At 46.3% G+C, this 21,809-nt stretch overlaps 1 protein-coding gene across 1 annotated transcript in view; it reads left to right on the top strand.

Moving 5' to 3' along the window:
* The window catches only part of FADS1 (fatty acid desaturase 1), a 185,273-nt gene that overhangs the window by 55,937 nt on the left and 107,527 nt on the right, over nucleotides 1–21,809 (top strand). Inside the window, exons 3-4 of the mRNA XM_069623891.1 lie at nucleotides 8,371–8,481; nucleotides 9,116–9,313. Of these exons, the coding sequence (XP_069479992.1) occupies nucleotides 8,371–8,481; nucleotides 9,116–9,313 (309 nt within the window). The remainder of the gene's footprint in view (nucleotides 1–8,370; nucleotides 8,482–9,115; nucleotides 9,314–21,809) is intronic.

The raw sequence follows: 21,809 nt of genomic DNA, 5'->3' as shown, positions 1-21,809 counted from the left end.
GTAAGGGAAACCGGCCGTATAAAGAATTAAAGTTATCCCATTGATAGAGTTAGGCATTCTTTAATTATCACATACACCTGACTCCACTCGACTGCTTTTCCAACTATAAAAGGTGCGGTTCTGTACAGCTGAATGAGCAAGCTGGGGACGTTGTTTGGACCAGAGAAGCCACGGAGCAGACAGCAGCATGATCGATGGCTCAGATGCGGATAGCATGCCGAAACGCTGGCCTGGTGTTTCTGAGAGTCTGCAGCATGGCAGGGAGCCGTGTCTCCAGAATGCATGTGCAAAGCATCTTGCAGGCTGCTGTTGGTGGGCAAAACATTGCTTGTTCCCTTGGGACCTTTGCCAGACCCATGGGTGTCTGAGGAGCAGGTGGTGAGACCCTGACCTCAGCCCCACACAACCAGGAAGGACTGTTTGTCACTGTGCTGCTGCGCAGGTGTGAGCCTCGTGAAGAGATAGAGGGAGAGAGAGACAAATGAGCATGTGACTGACTGAAGCAGAGCGGGCAGAAGAAAATGCATGAAGCAGCACAGCGCTGAAAAGAGGAAAGAAAAGGAAACTAGCAAAGAAAGCAGATTGAAAAAAGAGTAACAAGATCGAGAGAAAGTGAGAGAAAGTCGGAAAGCAGAGCGCGCAAGGGACACAAAGGAAAAGAACTATATTAAAGAGAGAGCGAGCCACCCGAAAAGAGAGAGAAGGTTGCAAGCGACGCGGCAGAGTGAAAAAAGGTGGAGAATGTGCAAGGGTGCACGGGAAAGCAAGAAGGAAGATGCCAGTGGGCACAAAGCGATAACAAAAGTACAAGTGTGCACAGGAACGCAAGGATAAAGATGCCAGTGGGCACGAAGAGGTAAAGAAAGCACAAGTGTGGAAGAGAAGGAAAGAAAGGTGCCAGTGGGAACGAAGAGGGGAGGGCAAGCATGCAGATGAAGGAAAGAAAGGTGCCAGTGGGCGGAAGAAGGAAAGTCAAGAAAACAAAGGTGAACTGGAAGCGCCGCAGAAAGCTCTTGAAGGAAAAAGTAAAGAGCAAGAAAAATCAAAGAGAGGGGTTAAGGTTCAGAGTGGTCACGCTTAGGAGGAAAAAAATCACCTGGCATTTTCAAAAGTCTCTGATGCTAACCCTTTGAGAGATCTGTATAGGAGAAACAAGGTACATCTTGACAAACTGAACTTGGGGAAGGGAACCCTAAAAGGCTCAAGAAGTGTATTTTTGTGTTTGAACTGGAGAGAGGACTATGCTTGGGGAAGGGAACCCTGAGAGGCCTATTAAAGTGGAATCTTGACTGTTTTGTGTTACTGAAGGAACTGAAGCTTGAGGAAGGGAACCCTGAGGCATTAAAGACATTGGGCCTCATTCCGAGGCTGGAGGTAAGGGTTAACGGTCACCGTTAATGGCAACGGTGACCGTTAACACTTACCACCATATTCCGAGTTCCCTTTTGCGGGTTGGCATTTAACGCCTGCTTTTAGCAGGCGTTAAAAATCCAACCCGCAAAGGGACCTTGGAGTAAATTACGGCACCGTAATTTACCGTGCCGTAATTTACTCCTTCCCCATTCCCATTGAGCCCTATGGGGGCAGGAATGGGGATGGGGAACCGGTATGGTGAATGGGGAATTACCGGTCCCTCCAACCTTGGAATGGACCGGTAATTACTCCATTCACCATGCCGGATTTCCATGGAGTAAATAGCTCCATGGTTGCTTACCATGGAGCTCTTTACTCCATGGATAGCGCCAGCCTCGGAATGAGGCCCATTGGACCTCATTACATGTTCGCCGGTCCGGAAACAAGGGTGCTGGTAAACTCACCGGCACCCTTGTTTCCGGACTGGCAAACTACAAGTCTGCCTGCCGGAGCCACTGTGCCTGACGGGTCTGACCCTGCTGGGCGCAGCAGCCACAGTAGGCAGACTTGTTACGGGAGCACCAGCACCGTTGTTAACGGTGCCAATGCTCCTATGTCCCCACTCCCATAGAGTCCCAAGGGGCTCTATGGGAATAGGGATTAACAAATGTACCACCCCCTGACTTCCCGTAATAGCCTGGTGGCACCGGGAAGTCAGACGCAGGTAAATTATTATGGGTCCAGCGGCAAAACCCGCCGGATCCATAATGAGGCCCATTGACATTGTATGGACTATGGAAAAGGTCCTATGAACAGTCCCTTTTGATTGAACTCCTCCTTTTGAAGCTGTCCAACATATCTCTGGTGGGAAGGCCACCTGAAACCAATCCGGGTTTCCTATGTTTGTTGAACCACCACCTTTTGCTTTTGAAAGACCTCCTAACATATTTTTGTCAAAGAGTGAGGGCTAGCATAGGTTTAAACACAGACAGACTTTTATTTTTGACGACTTCGACAGCCTTTAGAAACATCAGTTAAGGGAATCATCCTTTAGTGTTAGGGCCAGTTAGGCATTACACCAACCCAGAAACTAAGAAATAAAGGTTTTGAAAATGTATTGTTGAGTCTGTGTCTCCTGATACCATGCCTGTCTCACTGCTGCTATCTCTTGTACCCAAAATAGTGCTGGAAAGAAAATATAAAACGTGACGGTATGAGCAAAGCCTAACCACAGTATCAGTCTGGTTAATAACATATTAAGAAACCAGAGCCCTCTAAGATGAGAACAGGGTTTTAAACTTCAAGACGACAAAAGTGTTATTTAGCGGCTTTCAGAGGTCATGAGAGAGGGGATTTTGAAATGTTAATCTTGAAATCGCCAGACCCAATTGTTTCCCTAGTAACAACTCTTACCAAATGAGAACAAGTACTTGGAAAAGCAATTACTCTACTTTGTACTGCTCTCCCTAGTGATGCCGTTGTTAAATGCAGTAACAAATAGCTTAATATTACTCCTAAAATTGCTGGATCATGGAGAAATTTGGAGAGTTCTGCCAATTCTATTGTAGATGAACACCCTAGGAAACTCAAAGGTTGTAACTGCAAAACAGATCCCACTGTGGGTTACGTAAAGAGGTTACAGGTTTATGAGCAGGAATAACCCTATCAATCCTCCGATTACTAGCGACATTTTAAGCATGAGACAGGGAGACTGCAAGGGGAAGAGCCCCCCACAGATACTGGTTCACATGAAACATTCATGTTCATGTACTGGTTCACATGAAACATTCGTGTTCATGTTCAGCAACAACAGTATGACCAATTCTTTGTTTTACCAACCGAGGTGACCCCGGTGGTTATAGTAGTTTGGCGGTTTCCTAATTTAATCTGTGAAACTGATGAAGAAGCAAGGTATCTAATAAATAAAGTATCACACTGAATTAACTTGGTGGCTCCCAATTAACCTGCAGACATGTTGATGGTTAGAAACTGGGTTGGTCTGACCCTGAAATCACTAAAGGATGGCCGTATTGTATCATATGTTAGACATAGAAAGGTGGCAGTATATTTATTGAGCTCAAATTTGGTGACACTCCGTTCCCCCTGGCACATCTTGCTATGACTGTTCAATTTTGATTTCATTTGCTCCAATCATTTATAATGGCTGGAAGCCAAGTGACACGAAAGGGAGGGGGTGCTTGGAAAGTTGGACAGCATGGGGATTTGATGATTCCGGTTTCCAAATGCAATGCCACATTACAATCACTAGAAGCAGTAGACTGATCTAGAGGCACTCGACATTTGCAAGGGAGTAATTGATAGCTGGGCCAGGTGTGGCTGATAGTTTTTCCTGTAAACTGAGGACTTCCGAGTACTCATATGCATTAAAATGATTCTACTGCAAAAAATTATTTGGAGGATAGAGTTAGATAATGATGGGGGTAGTGTAATCAGTTTCATGTCTGCCAAAAGTAGGGAAAAGACCAGTGATTGCACAGATGAGAACAATGGATTTGGACCAAAGAAACATGACCTCAGAAATACAAGGGTATTATTAAACATTTAGTTGATAAAACCCATAGGTTATCCTTTAGGTTACTGTGCTTCATGATACATTATTAAATGACTTATCAGATAGTTGACCAACTTCACTGTAATCTTGCTCCAAGAAACATGTGCAACTCAAGACCTATATTGAAATGCTTTTTCCCTATTGAATGTCCTGCCTATAAACCAGCAGGAGGGCGTAAATCAGGATGGTTATGTGCATGGGTTGCTCGAGATGCCAGTTTTGAGTCGAAAGAGTTGTATACTTTCAGCTCTTTTCAAAAGATTGCATTAGTTTGTAGATGGTTAAATCCAATTTAGTAGTGCTGTATTTATTGATAGTTGTCATCCGACACTCAAGGCATGTAGATAAAAAGATGCAGTCGTTGCTGGAGTTACAGCGATCTTTCGAAAGATAGCATCGCCCACAACAGGAACTCCTCAAGCCCATTCAAGCACACAGGCTAAAGAGAACTCCATGGACTATTAGGCCTCCATATGCTCCTACCTGGACCACTGCTCCAGCTGTCCCAGGAATGATACATTGGACCGCCCACTCCAGCAATCACTGCATCTATTATCTACATGCCTTAAGAAAGACCCCATTAGATTGAATCAATTTATTTTGTATAAACATCTACAAACTGTAACCCAGCGCTCAGGTGAACAGAGCCGAACTCTCCTTTGCACAAAACAATGCAGAGAAAGAAGGGCACTTGTTCTGGGAACCCCAATCCCAGCAACAGGGCAATATCCAAAAACAAAGATCAAGCGCATTGATCAGCTAAATTCTAGTGCCCCTCGGCTACTTCGCAACTCCTTTCAAAAGATAATGCTCACTAATCTCACACAGGGACGTTTTTATATCGTCAACTGTTATAGAGCTTAAGGGCCTACTCCGACATTTGTTTCCAGATTGAAAGAGCAATTGTTTGTACTTCATGGATTTCAGATTCCACTCATAGTGGCAGAGTTTCTGACTCTAAAAGTGGGTGAAGATCCTCCCAAGGATCTGGATGATAATCTGAAAGATGCAATTTCCAACTTCAGTTATGGTTGATGACCATATGGACCTGTAAGTGTCATTATTCTGTGGTTTGATGATTTAATATGCTGTAAGATCGCTCAATGGTGTGAGCTCCTCAGATAGGCCTGGAAACTAAACCTTTTGGGATATCTTGACGTCATTCGATGATTAACTACAAATGTCTCTCAACAAAGCACTGCGGCCTAACCAGTTACTTTAAGGTTATACCATATTAAAAAAGATTACTATCCCTTCCCTTGTCACCTTTCCACAATACTTCATCAATTAATAGAAGGTTTGTAAGGTTGGAAACCAGAGGTAGAAATTTCATTGTGTTTGACATTCTTCACAAAGTGTCTGTTAATATCTCTCAATGTCTCTCTTTTAGCGAGGGAGCCCTAGAATTGCTTTAGAGTTTCATGCCTTTGACAAAGGACGTAAGTGAGATAACTACACGTCACATGAAACCTAATAAGCAACACTACCACCAGGATTGGTCTGATCCTGATTGTAAAGCAATCATAAGAGCTGTTGAGTGCCCTTAAGCAGAAACCTCATAATGTTAGCCTGATTCAGAAATTGTGTGGGGAAAGTTGGAGGGTAGGTTTGTGCTACTGGAGCCTACTGGGTAAGAGTTCATGGAGACCGCCAATTCATGTAGGTTTTGGGAATTAGTGACACATGGTCCTGGGTTCATGCGGACTAGAGAAATTGAAACTAACTTTCCTGCTAACAGTTGGCAAGCACATTTTTTTGGGCGTATACAACAGCAAGTTCAAAGATGATGTGAATGAGCGTCATGTTTTGAAGAGTGTGTTTAATGAGCGAGCGCTTTTGGCCCATGCCAGTAACACACTTGTTATTGTCAGTAGATATCGGAAGCACTCATGGCTTGTAAAGCGACCAAGAAATGAAGGGGTACCAGTAGATTCATCAAGACATACTCATATGTATGGATACCTCTTTGCGATGCTCATTGACACAGTAGGACCACTATATATCCTAAGCCAACAGCTCCCTCTAGCATGACAGCAGGCGAAACTATGCAAATTGGCATTGTCTCTTTTTATCCTAAGGCAACAGCTCATTCCAGCGGTGACAACAGGCGAAGCTAGGACTGCATCGGACAAACATACATACATATTATTTTGTTAGATAGATGGTTGCTCTGAAAAACAATCCTGATTCCTGTAATATGGCTGTAATTGTTTCCATTTTAAAAAAAAGAACAAATATCCCATCCAGCAAACTAGTTTTAAATTGTTTTAGAGAGATTGCAGAATTGGGTGGGAGCTAACAATGTGCTGGTCCCCATACAATTTGGTTTTAGAAAAGGACTCGGCTCTAGACACCAGAGTCTGAACCTATTTTTATTAATGTTGACGAAAGTATTCTGTGATTCGAGACAAATTATGTCGGATTCTGACAGATTAAGATGTCCGCAGTAATCTTCTTAAAGTAATTATGCCAGTGCATGAAACAACATGTCTGTTGTTACAGTCGGGCTGGTGCAGTCACTGAACCTTTGAAGATTAGAATTGGAGTTTGGCAAGATTGCATAATGGCACCACTTTTAGTTAACTTATTAACAAATGCACTTTATAAAGTCCTTTGTTATTTACAAGTGGATGTGCCATGTGCATGAAACATTGCTGTCCCAATGCTGGCAAATGCTGGTGACTCTTCTCATTGCAAGAAATCTGTTCCTCTTGCAGAGCCTAATCACTGCAAACAAAGAAAATGGCAACGGTGGCCTAGAACCTCTCATTATGATTATTTGAGAGTTATATTGTCTGAGGTACCTTTAGGCTAATGACATATGGAAAAATGTCTGGGAATGCTCCAGGCAACAGGAGCAATAACAGGATTATGTAAAAGTGTTTTCCCCCATGTTACAAGGCCAAAGCAAGACCAGTTGCTCCAAATAGTGCAAATATTTGGGGTTTTGAAAAGTGTGAAGTGTTGAAAAGGTCATATATTTTTTTGGAAAGTTGTAGGACTGCCCATTCTGCTTCCCACATAAGGTATACATAGGGACGTTGGTTTGGATTTCACAGAACATATGAAAGTAAGTATTTTTATGTTTAATATTTTTTATTGACTTTTGTTCAGTACAAGAATAGATTAATCCAAACAGATCCCAACCATAAAGCATGCATATAACCATGAATTAATAATTAAGATGTCGTATATTATGAATGCGTAAATGAATGCGTGAGCGAAACAATCAGCAGTTTAATTAGGGAGAAGACAAAAGACCACACAGTGAAATAATGAAAAGGGAAAGGCAGAGCAATAATAAGAACATTCAATAACTATGAACGCGTTTAAGGTGCTTTTGGAACATTTATAAACTTTGATTACTCATATTTAAACAAAGAAGATTTTGAGTTATTCAACAAATCTGTAAAAAGAAAGCACTTTGTTCAAAATGTATCATATTGTTTTACAGATTTAGAACAGCAATTTTCGATCCTCTGAATAGAGCATGCAACCGTAAAGAATGGGAACATTATTAAGGATTTAGATTTAAGAGTAATAAAAGTAGGACTGGGCACCCCTGTTAAAGCAGTTTCAGCTGTTTACTTTAATTCAGTTATCGCTCTTTTAAAAAAAAAAAAGTTTTACTGTTCCTATACTTTTATTTTAAAAAGAAACAGTTCCGGAATGGTTTACTTTTAAAATAAAAGTGTAGGAAGAAGTTTAAAATTGCACTTCATTGCACTGCTCTGAACTTTCCCTTAAACAGCAGGTGTGTTTGTTTGGGGGTTTGCATAGCGCGTGGGAGGGGGCGTGGCAATGGGGTTTGTGGGGAGCAGGGTCAGGCCACCAGGGAACATAGCTCCACTACTTCTTGACGTACACTTCGACCCCTGGTGGGGAATGTAAAAATGTGAAATGTCTTTGTACATCTTACCCAAGGGATAGTGAGACCTTAATGCATGACTAATTCTTTTGTACAGTACATAAGGGCAATCGGACAGTCACACTTGTCCCGGTGTTAAATCAGGCTTGGATAATTCAATGTAGAAAGCGCTACACTTTAACTAAGGAGGAAGGCACAACTAAATGGCTTTGATTCTATGATCTGTTTATGATTGTTTTTTATTTTATCTTGTAATAATGGTTGTGATTTTGGTTGTTATTAGTAATGTACTTGTCTAAAATATAGTGTTGGGATATCGGGGATGCCAGCTGCAAGGATGTTTGTCAACAGGGAGGTATTGATGTTCTTGTGATTAGCACTTTATTGAACAATCTATTTTGCTGGATCATGTTTTTGCAATGAGATTGTAATGTTTGTTGGAATTGCAATGTTTTAAATATGTTTATTGTTGTGGTATTGGATATAGATATGTATGAAATATAATGTGTATCCTGAATAAAGTTGATTGATTGAGTTCCAAATCTACAACTCTTATTGTATTGCTCTTTCTTTGCAGGATGCCTTTACTGCTTTTCACATTGATAAAGCTCTTGTGTACAAGTACATGCGCTCCTTGCAGGTGGGAGAGTTGGCTCCTGACCAGCCCAGCTGTGAGCCAGCTAAGAATGTGAGTATCCTAAAATGATTGCCGCACAGGTAAGAAGAGCATAGCTGGCCATCAGCTAACCCTGCAATCACAATTAAATAAATGCATTACCTTTTAAGAAAACACCCCAAGCAAATAGGCTGTGATCCATGTAAGAATACAAGCACTCACAAGATGCTTTTAACACTTGCCTCCAACCGCACCCTTCCCAAAAGATTTAGCACATGAGCAGATCACCTGCATTATAACCAGCCATGTTAATCAAGCGGCTGCCCCTGCCTTAAGAACAGGCCCCATACAAGCACAGCTATGGCCCAGCCAAGAACAAAAGCATCACCATCAAGTAGTTGTCCACTACACATTGCGAGTAGCGACCCAAGCAGCCATGCTATGTGTCATCCATGTGAGCCTCCCCTTAGAAATGAAACAAATATGGTAACCCCCATTTTGAAAGCGAGACATTGTAATGAAAATATTTCAATGCCACATTTTCTGTCTGCTTCCCTCTGCGTTCATAACATTTTAATTATATCATTTTCTTGAGGTTTGAGGCGTAAAAGCTGAGTAGAGTGGAATGTTGTGAGACTTTTGATGTGATGAGGTGGCAGCCCTTCTTATGTTGTTCTGAGAGTGTCTCACACTTACCCCCTCGCAGGCCCTGCTCACTGCAGAGTTCCGGGAGCTTCGTCTGGCCGTGGATAAGATGGGCCTGATGAGGCCAAGCCAACTCTTCTTCCTTGCTGTTCTCTTACACATCCTCCTGTTGGACATCCTCGCCTGGCTTAACCTCTGGTACTTCGGCACGTCTGTAGTGCCCTTCCTTGTCACTGCTATGCTACTTGGCACTGTGCAGGTAACTTTAAAATCTATCAAGTACTGAGACCATGCTCACTTTGCCAACTTGGGTTAGTTGTTGGGGACCTGCAAGTATGTGCCCCCAGGGATATAAAACAGAGGTGGTCTTATGTACTGTGTGGGCTAAATAGAAAGCATTTATTTTCCTGTACACGTTATTTTATGCAAGTAGATCATTATTTTGTCAGTGGTTCAGTTTAGTATACAGTTAGGTGTCAACAGTAGAAAACAGGTTTCCAAACTGTATAGGGAAAGTTGCAGCTGGAAGAAGTTTGAGGTCTGGAATCGCATGGCTGAGGCACCAAAATGCAGCACGCCTATGTTAAAAGCCAGGGAGGCACTGACTCGAACACTAGCCAGGTATGTGAACTATCCACCTACACAGGCACTAGGTTAAACATTGGAAAGCTAATGCAGAGACTTATAGATATTTGAATCGGAAAAAAGGAACAGGTTATGGAAAAACCTGACAGTATTTTCACATTTATTCTGTTTGCGCTTCCAGGCCTCTGTAGGACAATACGCCGTAAAGTGGCCAGAATCAAAGGCACTGCAAGCTGCTAGACATTGCTTTTTATTGCCTAAAGCTCCACATCGAATCGCATAAAGGTGTACGGGATGTGGGAGGCAGGACATGCTGTGTAGTTCTCTCCCAGGGGCAGCCTCTCAGTTTTTGTAGTGTTTTTCATGTAGTGCATAAAGCTAATAACCCTAATGGTGCAGTGATGTGTGTTGGTTGGGTCAGGCAGTGCGAGCTGGCTAATCCTTGCTTTTATACTTCACATGTCAGTGTGAACAAAATGGGTCTGCAGCACCTGCTGAGTATTCGTCTCATTGGAACACCCTGTGCATGATTGCATCAGGCAATCACATGGTCGTAATGCACTGATTATTTTCAGATAACCCTCATGTTTATCGCAATACCTTCAGTAGTGGGTCAAATTCATACTACCTGTGAATGAAGGATGGCTGTAAGACTAGGGTAAAAAATAGTTAAACTAGGATTAATCAGGGTTACTGGTATGTAATCGAGCCATTACTGCCCCCATTCCCTTTTTTTTTTGTTGGTCCTCAACCTTAATTATGTCAGGGGATACTAATGCGATCCCAGCATTCAACTTACGATGACATCACAACAGACACTGGTTCATATGCAACTTCTAGGAGATTTTATTACCCAGCAGAGCTGAAGCATACATAGCAGTACCTTTTATTCCAAAATCTGAAGCTGCCATATTCCCCAACTAAATTTTGTGATGTGAAATGAAAGCAATTTTGGAAGCCCAAGTTGCTGCTTTTCCTATGTTGACTGTTGATACTCTTTGAACTTCTACTCATGATCCAACCACTCATTTCGTGGATCCTTCAAAATCAACAGCAGACACATTTCACCTGTTAATTCATATGCCAATGCAGGCTCGTTCCTTGCCCTTCTACTTACCATCCTCGTGGACTGCTGGGGCCTTTTACTGCTTGGACGAAAGAGTCAAAAAGGTTGTCACCAATTCCCCAATTACGGCCTACAGCTTTGCCCATTGGTCCCAATCTGCCATTGCATAAGGCTGGGTTTACTGCTATGCAAAAGTTGTTGGCCTAGTCTTAGAAACCTTTTCTGTTTGCCAGCATTCAAGCTAATCCTGTCCAGACTCCTAAACTGCCTGTGGTTTTGTTTTGCCGTGCCATGGCAGTCCCACACAATCTGTGTCAATTGCTTCGGCTTAAGCCACTCTCTGTAGTTATTTCTATTTTTGATGCACTCTCCTTTAACACCCTCATGTCTCTGACAGTTTTTTGGTGTTTTCTGCCTTCATTTGGGTGTTTGGTGTATGATTTTAAACCTTTAAGGTAATTTCTCCTCTTTCTTCCACCTGTAACCCGCTTGTTACAGGTGTCTCCAAACCGCAGGAGGCACTTCCGTTCTGTGCTATCCAAAAATTGCTTTATTGGAGGCCAACCCAGATGTCTTTTCAAGGACATACTAATGCTTTAGGCTGCGATGGCTGTGAGGAATTGGATCAACCGCATGGTAGGTGTGCGCTCACCTGGGCTTTTTTGAAATTTTAAATGAAATTGAATGATGGTAGATCAACCTCTGGAAAATGTGTGGGGATAATCCACACACGTCTTCCTATGCTCACTGCACAACATACGCATAGACCTATGTACTCTAGGTGGACACAGCTTACAGGCGCAGTCCACCCTGTCATATTTAGTTGGGATATGACAAGAGGAGTACACGATGCATCTACAGAAGGGGAGGACCAAACCTTCCCCCTGCCATGGCTAGCCTGATTAACTAACAAAGTCTTCATTGATTGTTGGACCCTGCAGCTGGTGGCAGCGGTTTGCATACCATTCATAGGGTAATTCAAACCGGCTCACACATGGCCTGGCTGCAGGGGTTAACAAAGAAGGCAGGAAACTCCAACAACCTTTCATACGCACTGTGCCAACCTGAAGCCAGCTCCCACCATCCGTATCGATTGACAGTGAGTTGTCATGTCTGGGAGTGTGTGTTCACAGTAGTCCACCCTGCAGGGGGACCCCATTCATAAGGTACGAGAATGTGATTTGTAGGAGTCCGAAAGTCTGGTCTTGCTTCAGCTTCAAGGGAGACCTGCCGCTTTAATCAAGAACCACAGAGAGCTCCATTAACCAGAGAGACCCTTTGATCCACAACAGACCGGAAGATGGGGTGGACCTAGTCTTACATGTTTTCACCCCTTTACCCTTTCTGTTACAAAGCACTGATTATGACCTCACACATACAGGAGATTGTTGGTGGGGACCTAGGATTGGTTCATTAAGGTAGGCTTAGCCTACACCAATCCCTGTAGTCCATTTGACTTTAAACGAGGGCTGAGCCCCTCTTTTGGCAGATCATCTGAGGACTTTGCAAGGAGTAGCAAGAAGAACTCATCATTGGACCCTGGCTGAAGGTACAGTCTGCTTTACATCTTTCACCACTGAAGGAAGGCATGGACCTCCAGAGAGGGAAGCAAGATCCCTCCCCTAAACATCTCCCAGGGAACCGAGGGAGATACCGAATCCCCCCAGCTGCTCCAGAACTGGTATCCAGCCAGCACACAGCGTGCTCTGCTAGGCTCTGCAGCAAGCTTCCTCGGCAGGAAGTGCCAGAAGGTCTCTGAACCCGGAACCAAGGACAAGGCAGACGCCTGCAACACACTCCTCAGCCTTGGGCCATCCGCCTTAAAGGACGACAAGAGCCCAGTGAAGACCCTGGGAAACGTGCCTCTACGAGCATCTACCGACGTCTGCCTTAAAGGATATTTTTGAGCCAGTAGAGTCCCTTGAGCTGCAATTGACTGCAACACTGATTGTTGTTACACCACAGTCGCTTAAATCCATCCGAGATGTCTCCACCAGTGCTTCAGAACCGCCGACCTGCAATGAGACAATGATTCCTGACCCCCGAGCTGCTGTGTAGGCCAGCCTGCAACCGTCCGTCCAGCTTCGCTCGCCAAACTGTTTGCCGCCTGATACCTGCAGTTGTCTCCCTTCTTGAACTCTGTCACAGAAGCTGCAAAGCGCCCTGAAACCGACTCAACCCTGTTGAGCACCAAGAAGGCCGACACGCACAAGGTACATTGTGGTTCTGCCCCCCACCCCGACCGGGTCCTTCTCCGAAGACCTCTAGAGAAATGTTAAGACCCATTGCTCCCTTTGTGCTGAATCCAGGTATCCTTGAACTGTTGCAATTATTTACTATTCCGACTACCCCCCTGTCAGTATCCAGAGTGCATCTCTTTTCCTTCTTTGACACGGTTAGTCCTCTGCATTCCTTTACAGGGCGGGTTGTATTTCATAGCGTTGCTAGAACTATCCGTTGTGATATAAATATGTAGATATTTTTGATGCAACCGTGACTGGGCCTTCCCTTTTATCATTGGGTAATAATTGTATTTTCGCTGCTTTGCAACTAACCAACGATCCATGACCTTTCGGAGATAAACCTGCCGCTCCGTCCACAATACCAAAATTGGACGAGGTTAATAATTGTTTATAATTCCAATCTGTTTGGATCTGTTCTGGTGAATTAGAGGTGTGGGGCTGATTGATGCTTTAGAAACCGGTATTCACCCCTGGGCCACTTGTACCCTGGAAGTTGATTTGTCACATTGGCACTTCAGTATCTAAGGCAACCTCTGGTTTTACTGCTGTCTTGCAAGAGTCCTACATCCAGTGCCAGTTGGTCTTGGGTAGCCTGTAAGTGCTTACTCTGCCATTTTCCACTAAAAATGTGCCAAGGGTAAATGAGTCATCATCATCATCAGCTTTATTGCTGTTTAAAACCATAAAAGCAACAATATACAAATGCATTATTAAGATCAATACAAACAATGAACTAATACATACAGTTAAAGAAAAATCATCTGAACAAAAATTAATTCTTAAAATCTGATTATTTTCATAACAAATTTCATGAACCCCTTCTTAGCGGGGGTAGTTTTAGCATGTTAAAGTGTATTTACCACGCAACTTATTTGAGGTCCATATTCCACATTTAAAAAAAACAAGTTATCTACATTTTGTTCGCATAAGGCAATGAGTCAGCACTTTACTACACTAACCTCATAAAACTACCCCAATTGGGCAATGCTAAAAGATAAACTCTAAGCCAAGAAAAACATCATGATAGTAATAACCATTTAAAACACTCCCGTCTTATTATGTAAATCCCCCATTACTACACAGCACGTTCCTCCTTCTAAGCCGTGCCCTATGGATATATTTGGCAATAAAGTATAACATGCTAAGATCTTCAAATTATTTACAGCATTCCAATGCTTCAGACACCTTTGTGATTCCTTTTAGTTTGCAGATTGGCAGTAAGTACATTGCCCTAAAATCACTGTACCTAGAGCATAGCAACACATAGTGGATGACAGATTCATTCAGTGCTCCACAGCTCTGACCGCCCAAGCAATTTGAGTTGCTCCATCTTTTCGTGAGGGAGACTACATGCAAAGTTCCTGCTCTTAGGTCAAATAACAATGAGTGAACCAGGCACGGGGTAATCGCATCTAAATAAAACTCATAACCAAATATACCCTTTACCTGCAGGTAAATCTGGCTGCTAGAAAGGCCTGCACAGGTTGTCACTAAAGCCTGTCCATAGTGCTCTCTACAGGCTGCCTTGATCACTTCCCTGCTCTCCGGGCCAATTCAAGCTGGCCACTCCCAGTATCGACCAAGGCCCAACGCTGAGCACCAGATCTTAATGTGCCTCAGCCAAGGAACTGTGCGGCTGCCTTCTAAAAACAAGGACATTTGCCAGTAACTCTTTGAACATGTGCAAGCCGGGTGCTGACCAGATGCAGGACCATAAACATAAAGTGAGGGGGCATAGCTCAGGGGCAACATGTTTATCTGGCGTATGTCGCATTCTAGATTCATTGTAGCATTCAGAGCACTGGTGGGTTGTGACATTATTGACTTTAAAAATGTATTTTCTATTACACCCAGGCTTGCCGTATTTTCACAGTCCCAGAGCTTTGTACCGTATACTGCCGCAGATACAACTTCAAACCAGTATAGTTCCAGGACTTTGCCATGCATACATTAAAACTTCCTAATACTCCCACTGTTTTTTGTCAAGGTTCAAGGCTGATTTGGTGACTTGATCTCGCCAGGAACCATTCTTGGCAAAACACAGGCCCAAATAATATTACATTGTGACTTTCTTTAATTCTACCACTTCTATTTCTACGCACACCTTTGCGTGCATTGCCCTTTTACCACTAAAGACTAGTATCTTCATCTTACTCTTATTTATCTCCAGGCCGAGAATGGAACTGGTCCTCGGGAAGACCGCTGCAATGTGTATTATGACCATGGGCGATGTTGCCAAGAACACTGCGTCGTCCTTGAAGAAGAGGCCTGAAAAACTAAGGGTGCCAACCCTAGTAGGGTCCATACGGCTAGTCACCAATGCCAATATTAATCTATTTATGTAAATGCAGAAAAGGAGTGGAGCAAGCGCACATCCCTGTCTAACCCTTCGCCAGACATCACATTTCTTAGTGTTCTCTCACTCGGTCCCCATCTGATGGAAACAGTATTCTTGGAGTACAGGGAGTGAATGATTGTCAGTAAGCTCAGAGGGATTTTTTTTTTTTTTTTTTTTTTAAACTTTGTTTATTCAGCTTGGTACAACAGGCACAGGCAGATTACAATAAAGCATGTAAATACAACGGAAATGCAAAGGGGATCGCGTTCATCGCAGATCAGTATGGTACAATTGAAGAAATCATATAGGGTAGTACAGGGAACAACATATACCGATGGGGGGCACATGCGAGGACAGACCAAAGACAGTTGGGAGAGAATCATGAGTCATCTGGAGCTGAGGCGAGAGAAGGGTCCGGGGATGCAGGGACAGAGTCGGTGACAGTGGAGGACATGTATGAGCGGAATTTTTGCCATATGTTCCTAGGTCTGGAGTGGGCGGGCTGTTGCATCGACCAGGACTCCTCCGTGTCAGAGGCCCACGTGACTGCCCTGAGCCACTGTGCGTGAGTAGGGGCGTTCGGCCGAAGCCAGCAGAGTAGGATTGTACGCACAGCTAGTAGCATACAGAGGCTAGCCAGCCTCCTGGAGTCACGATGAAGCTCTGGGAAATCATGGAATAGACACTGCATTGGGGACGGGGAGATGGGGCACTCGAGAATAGATGAGATAGTAGAGCATACTGAGGTCCAAAATTGGGTGAGTCGAGAGCAAGACCAGATCATGTGTATATACCCCGCCTCTTCACTGCCACATCTCGGGCATCTAGGGGAGGAGTCACTTGACATACGGTGTAACCTAGCCGGGGTATAATGGAATCTGTGGAGCACCTTAAATTGAATTAGTTTGAATCGGGAGTTAAAGGAGATCAACTGAGTGCGTGCACACATACGGGTCCACAGCTCATCAGATATTTCGGAGCCGAGATCTGACTCCCAGGAGTGCCTCAGTTTGGAGAATGCGGGGGGTGATCTGGTTTGGAGCAGGGTGTATAGCCTGGAGGTTTTTCCCCTCATAGGAGAAGGCGAGGATAGTTCGGTAATTGCAGGTTCATCAGGTGGCAATGCCGGAAAACTTATGTATTTGCGCTTGAGTACCCCACGGAGAGATGAGTATTGGAGCCAAACGGAGGGTCTCCGCCTAAGGGAGGCCGGGAGGTCGGGCCATTCTATAAAGTTTCCCTGTTTGAATACGTCACGTAGTAGTTCGTATCCCGCCTCAGCCCATGTGCGGACCACCGAGGGTGGGACATGTGGGACTTCTGGAAGGAAGTTCCAAATTGGAAAGTTGCCGTGAAAGGGGTGAATGATACCCAGTATTCGCCAAGATTTATGTAAAGCTAGGGATGTGCAGGTCATGGGATCCAGCGATTCCGACAACACCGGCATGGGTGTGACCACTAGAGATCGGATATCACGGTCACTGATCGATAACCTTTCCAGTCTGACGTGGGGGGGGGGATCCGTTACATTGAACCAGTGTGCAGTGTGTTGGAGTTGTGCCGCCAGCCAATAATTAAGGAAGTCCGGAGCTCCAAATCCTCCAGCCTCCATGGGGGTGGCAAGGGTCTTGAGCTTTAGACGGACCGCGCCTGAGTGCCAAAGGAAGGAGTTGAGGCTACGTGTCAATGATTGAAAGAATTCGGTTCCCGGCCATAGCGGTACATTCGCAAATCTATACAGGAGTTGGGGGAGTACCACCATCTTCAGTACCCCTATCCTGCCCGCCAGCGAAATCGGCAACTTGGCCCAGCCCTGTAGTTTGGTGGTGAGGTTTGTGAGGTATGTCTGATAATTCTCCTCGCGGACCCGTTCGATGTGACGAGCCACCACTATACCCAAGTAGGTAATTTTAAATTGGGCCCAAGCGAACCCCATGGTATCCGGGGGGGGAAGTGTGCTGGGAGTAAGCGGGAAGAGAGTTGATTTAGAGAAATTAACCGTGAGACCGGAGATGTGCCCGAAGAAGGCGATGTCTTTCAGTATTGGGGCCAGGTTGGTCTCGGGGGACCGGACGAAAAGAAGAGCATCGTCACCGTACAGGGAGACTATGTCCGAGATACTAGAAGTACGCAGACCCCTATGTGCATGGTTTTGGCGAAGCATGTCCGCGAATGGCTCCATTGCTACAGCGAATATTAAGGGGGAGAAGGGGCATCCCTGTCTAGTGCCCCTGGCTATATGGAAAAGAGGGGAGCAACGGTCCTCTGTGCGGACTCTGGCAACAGGATTAGAGTAAAGTAGCCTGACCCAGGAGACAAAAGTGGGACCGAATTTACATTTGTCAAGTACCCGCCAGAGATATCTCCACGACACCGAATCAAATGCCTTTTGCATGTCAAGTGTTGCGGCCACTGCATGTACATTCGGGCTCACCCTACTTATAATGTTGAATAGCCGCCTCAAATTCAAGGATGTGGAGCGGCCTGGGATGAACCCAGCTTGATCTGGGTGTATAATATGTGGCATGAAAGGGACAAGTCGAAGAGCAAGTGTTTTAGCGTAGATCTTGGCATCGCAATTGATCAGGGAGAGTGGACGGTACGAACCGCATTGAGTAGGAGGTTTATTGGGTTTTAGTAGGACTGTTATGGAGGCTTCGCGCAACGAGGGGGGAAATTGGCCCAGTTCCACCGATTCGTCCCATAGCGCAACTAGACGGGGGAGTAGGAGTGACTTGAAGTGTTTATAGAACTCCACAGGTATACCGTCTGATCCCGGGGATTTGCCTGAAGAAAGGGAGTCTATAGCCTCCGAGAGCTCCTCAGTGGTGACTGGGTTCTCAAGAGCTCCGGCGGTCTCAGGAGAGAGAGCCGAGAGGGGAAGATTATCGAGGTAGGCATCGATTTCTGCATCAGTGGCTTTATCTGATTGAGTATATAGAGATTGATAGAAGGAGAGGAATTCAGAATTAACATCTCCAGGCAAGGTGGCCAGGGAGCCATCAGGTCTCTCGATTCCAGGAATGGGTGGGGCACCAAGCTCACGGCGGAGGAGTCTAGCCAGCAGGCGGCTTGGGCGTTCACCCTCCCCGTATCTCCTAGCAAGTCCAGGGTTATCCAGAAACTTCAGCTCACGGTCCGCAAGGGAGCGGAATGTATCCAGCTCCGAGCCAATTAACGCGAGGGTTTCTGGGGTTTGGTCTAACGTGTATTGGGTCTCCAATGCCGATAATTTGGCTTCGTTAGCTGCAATCTCCCTCCGAATAGTCTTAAGGATACCATTTTCCTTGGAGAGGGCGATGCCTCTGATGTAGGCCTTAAAGGATTCCCAGAGGGTGGCTTGGGAGGAGACGGAATTGGTGTTAATTTCAAAGAACTCCTCGATGGCCGACTCCAACCCGGAGCTGAAAACCGGGTCGAGGAGAGAGAGTGGTTTCATCCTCCAGTGTCTGGTTCGGCCGCCGTCAGGGCCCCAGACTAAGGTGACTGTCACCGGGGAATGATCGGAAAGGGTCCTGGGGAGGATGGTCAGTCCAGACACGCTCCTCATCAGCACACCAGATACCAACCACCTGTCTATTCGCGAGAAGGAATCGTGAACTGAGGAGTAAAAAGAGTAAGATCGGGAGTCAGGATAAAGGAACCTCCATGCGTCATATAGGGCCAATCGAGGAAGGGAGGACAGTGCAGCATATGCCGCTCTGGAGAGCTGACGGGGTCTGGACCCAGATCTATCTAGGTTTACGTCGAATATCGTATTAAAATCGCCTCCCCAGAGAATCGGTACCAGCGGGAAGCTCTCCAAGATGGTCACCAATTGTAGATAGAAATCGGGATCATCGACGTTGGGGCCATATATGTTGAGGAGGACCACCTCCCTATTCTGCAGTACGCCATGAAGTAGAACATATCTGCCCAGGGGATCGATTAACGTAGCGATGGGAATGAATTTGAGGGTTCTGTGGATCAGGGTCATAACTCCGCGGCTCTGGGTGGAGTAGGTGGTGAAGTATCTCTGAGGGCCCCATGATTTCGCGAATTTTTCACAATACTCGGAACATGCATGTGTCTCCTGCAGAAATAGGATTTTAGACCCATGTCTCTCAGCCTGAAGCTGTAACAGTCTCATTTTTTTGTGGTTACCCAGACCTCGAACATTCCAACTCATGAATGTCAATGTCTCCTCGCGCCGTACCTCAGAGTCGGCCATAGAGGAATACGGGTGGATGGAAGTGTGCTCCCCATGGATGTTGACCAATATGGTCAGGACCGCGATGTCCCTGGGGCCTTAGTGTTCCGAACTCTACCCCTCCTGTCGTCACCAAGCTTTTTTTAACATTTAACCCCTTCCCCCCCTCCCCCTCCCACATCCCTCCCCCAACCAGAGGGATGAAGACCCTACAACCAATTAACCAGAACAGTGGCATCGACGCCTGGGGGGTCTGCGAGTTGGCCCGGCGACAATGCTCCGAACCGCGAGGCAATTTTAGGATAAACATGATGCCCGACATTAATGTCGTTTCCCGTCCAGGGGAGGACCCGTGGAGGGGAAGGGAAAGGCGGGCATGGTCAGTAGATAATGAACCAAGAAACGAGAGATGTAAGGATGTGAATTCCCGAGCAACCGGACCGGGGTGGTGTGTGCACCCGGGCACCGGTGCCCCGGGGGTGTCACAGTGACGGGGGGGAACCGGGACGTGAGCCCAAGAGGGCGCGAAAGGGAGGAAGCATGACCCAACCGCCCAGCAGGGGTCTGACTAGTGTATATCATAGACGCCCAAAGGGGGAACAATAGCGTACAATAGGTCAACGGGTCTAGCTGACCAGGAGGATCACCCAAACAAGAATGAGTGCATGCAGGACCATGACTTGAGCAGACCAGCATTGGAGAGCAGTTAGCATGTAGAGTAGTGCTGTCTAATACCACCATGTCGCTGTGGGATCCAGGGGGTTATCCCAGGACCCCCGGGCGACCAAGAAAGCAAGGGATATGTGTGGTAAGCCTCTGGGGTGGAATGGTGGGGAGTAGACCACAGCGTATTCTGCCCACAAGCCCATTCAATTCCTGCCATATCAGTGGGTCCCCGAACAGAGCAATCATAAGTGAGGATAGGAACAATCACACAATCTGACATCAGAGTGGCCTGGTCGCTTTCAATAAAAGGGGGGCCCCCTCCAGCGCCGGGAGATCACAATGGAGCATAGCGGTGTCCATTTCCACGAATTGTCAATGCCTTGGCTAGCCAGTGACACATCACCCGCTCCAATGCGCCGGCGGGGGGAGCCCACAGCGGTGTCTGATGAGGGTACAGTTCAGCCGGGGAAGTGTTCATCTATGAACCTGGAGGCCTCCTCAGGCAGTGTGAAAAAGTAGACTCGGTTTGCGTGTTCAATCCGTAATTTGGCGGGGTATAGCATGGCATATTTGACCTGATGGTCACGCAATCTTCTCTTGACCGCCAGAAAGGTCTTGCGATCCCGTTGTACCGCCACCGAGAAGTCCGGATATAGGTGGATCCTAGCTGCGCCCAGGAGAAGGTCTCCCTTGAGTCTCGCCGCCCTGAGGAGGGCATCCCGATCGCGAAAATTTAAGACCCTTGCTATGATGGGACGTGGGGGTGCCCCCGGTTTGGGTTTCGTCGTGAGCGCACGGTGGGCCCTTTCAATCGCAAACTGAGGTGAGAGTTTAGGGGAATCCAGGATTTGGTTCAGTAGGCCCTCGACGTATTCCTCCATAGGCTCATGTATCCCATCCTCCGGTACCCCAATAATGCGAAGATTATTACGCCTCGAGCGAGACTCAAGATCCTCGTTTTTCTTCTCCACCTCAGTGACGCGGGCGGATAGAGTAGAGACCTCCGCCCGGAGGGAGCCCAGGCCGTCCTCAGTGGTGCTCACCCGCGACTCGATCTCAGCCACACGGCCATCCGTTCTCTCCATATGCGCCTTGATGGAGGATATCGTGCCATTCATGTCGTCTAACTTACAATGAATTGTGGTGAATCCATCCCGGATGAACTCCATCATTTTCTGAGGGTCGAACGGCTCCTGCGCCACTGGGGCAGAAGGCTCCTGCGTGGACGTCTCCGGTCCATTGCTTCCCGAGGGCTTGGTGAAGATGTTGATGGAGGATTGTTTCTTGCCAGTGCGCGTCGACATGATGTCGATGGAAGGGCGAATTAAAGGACAACGGATCCACCAAGGAATTGGGTGAAATCAGAAGGCAAGGCACCAGGATCCACCCAGGCTCGTAGGCGAAGACCGAGCCGCGCGCCAGGAGAGCCCACGACGACCCCGCTCCCAGCGGGAGGGCCCAGAGAGGGGCGATGTCGGCCAGGTAATATATGCGGGAACCAGCGAGCAGCAATCAGTCTCAGTAAACACTGTTAAGGGGGGGCACCCCAATATCGGGGCTGAAGTGGGAAAGACTTGATCCGAAGGGCGGGGGGCGTTGGAGGAGGTGGAGAGAAGCGGAGCCCCGGAGCAAGACCGGCCAAGGATCAGGAATATGGGTGGTCCAGAA

This window comes from Ambystoma mexicanum, chromosome 11, assembly GCF_040938575.1.
Source record: "Ambystoma mexicanum isolate Mex_15411 chromosome 11, UKY_AmexF1_1, whole genome shotgun sequence".
Lineage (NCBI taxonomy): Eukaryota > Metazoa > Chordata > Amphibia > Caudata > Ambystomatidae > Ambystoma > Ambystoma mexicanum.
The sequence above is the reverse complement of the archived record's forward strand: the minus strand, read 5'-3'. Positions and strand labels throughout refer to the sequence as shown.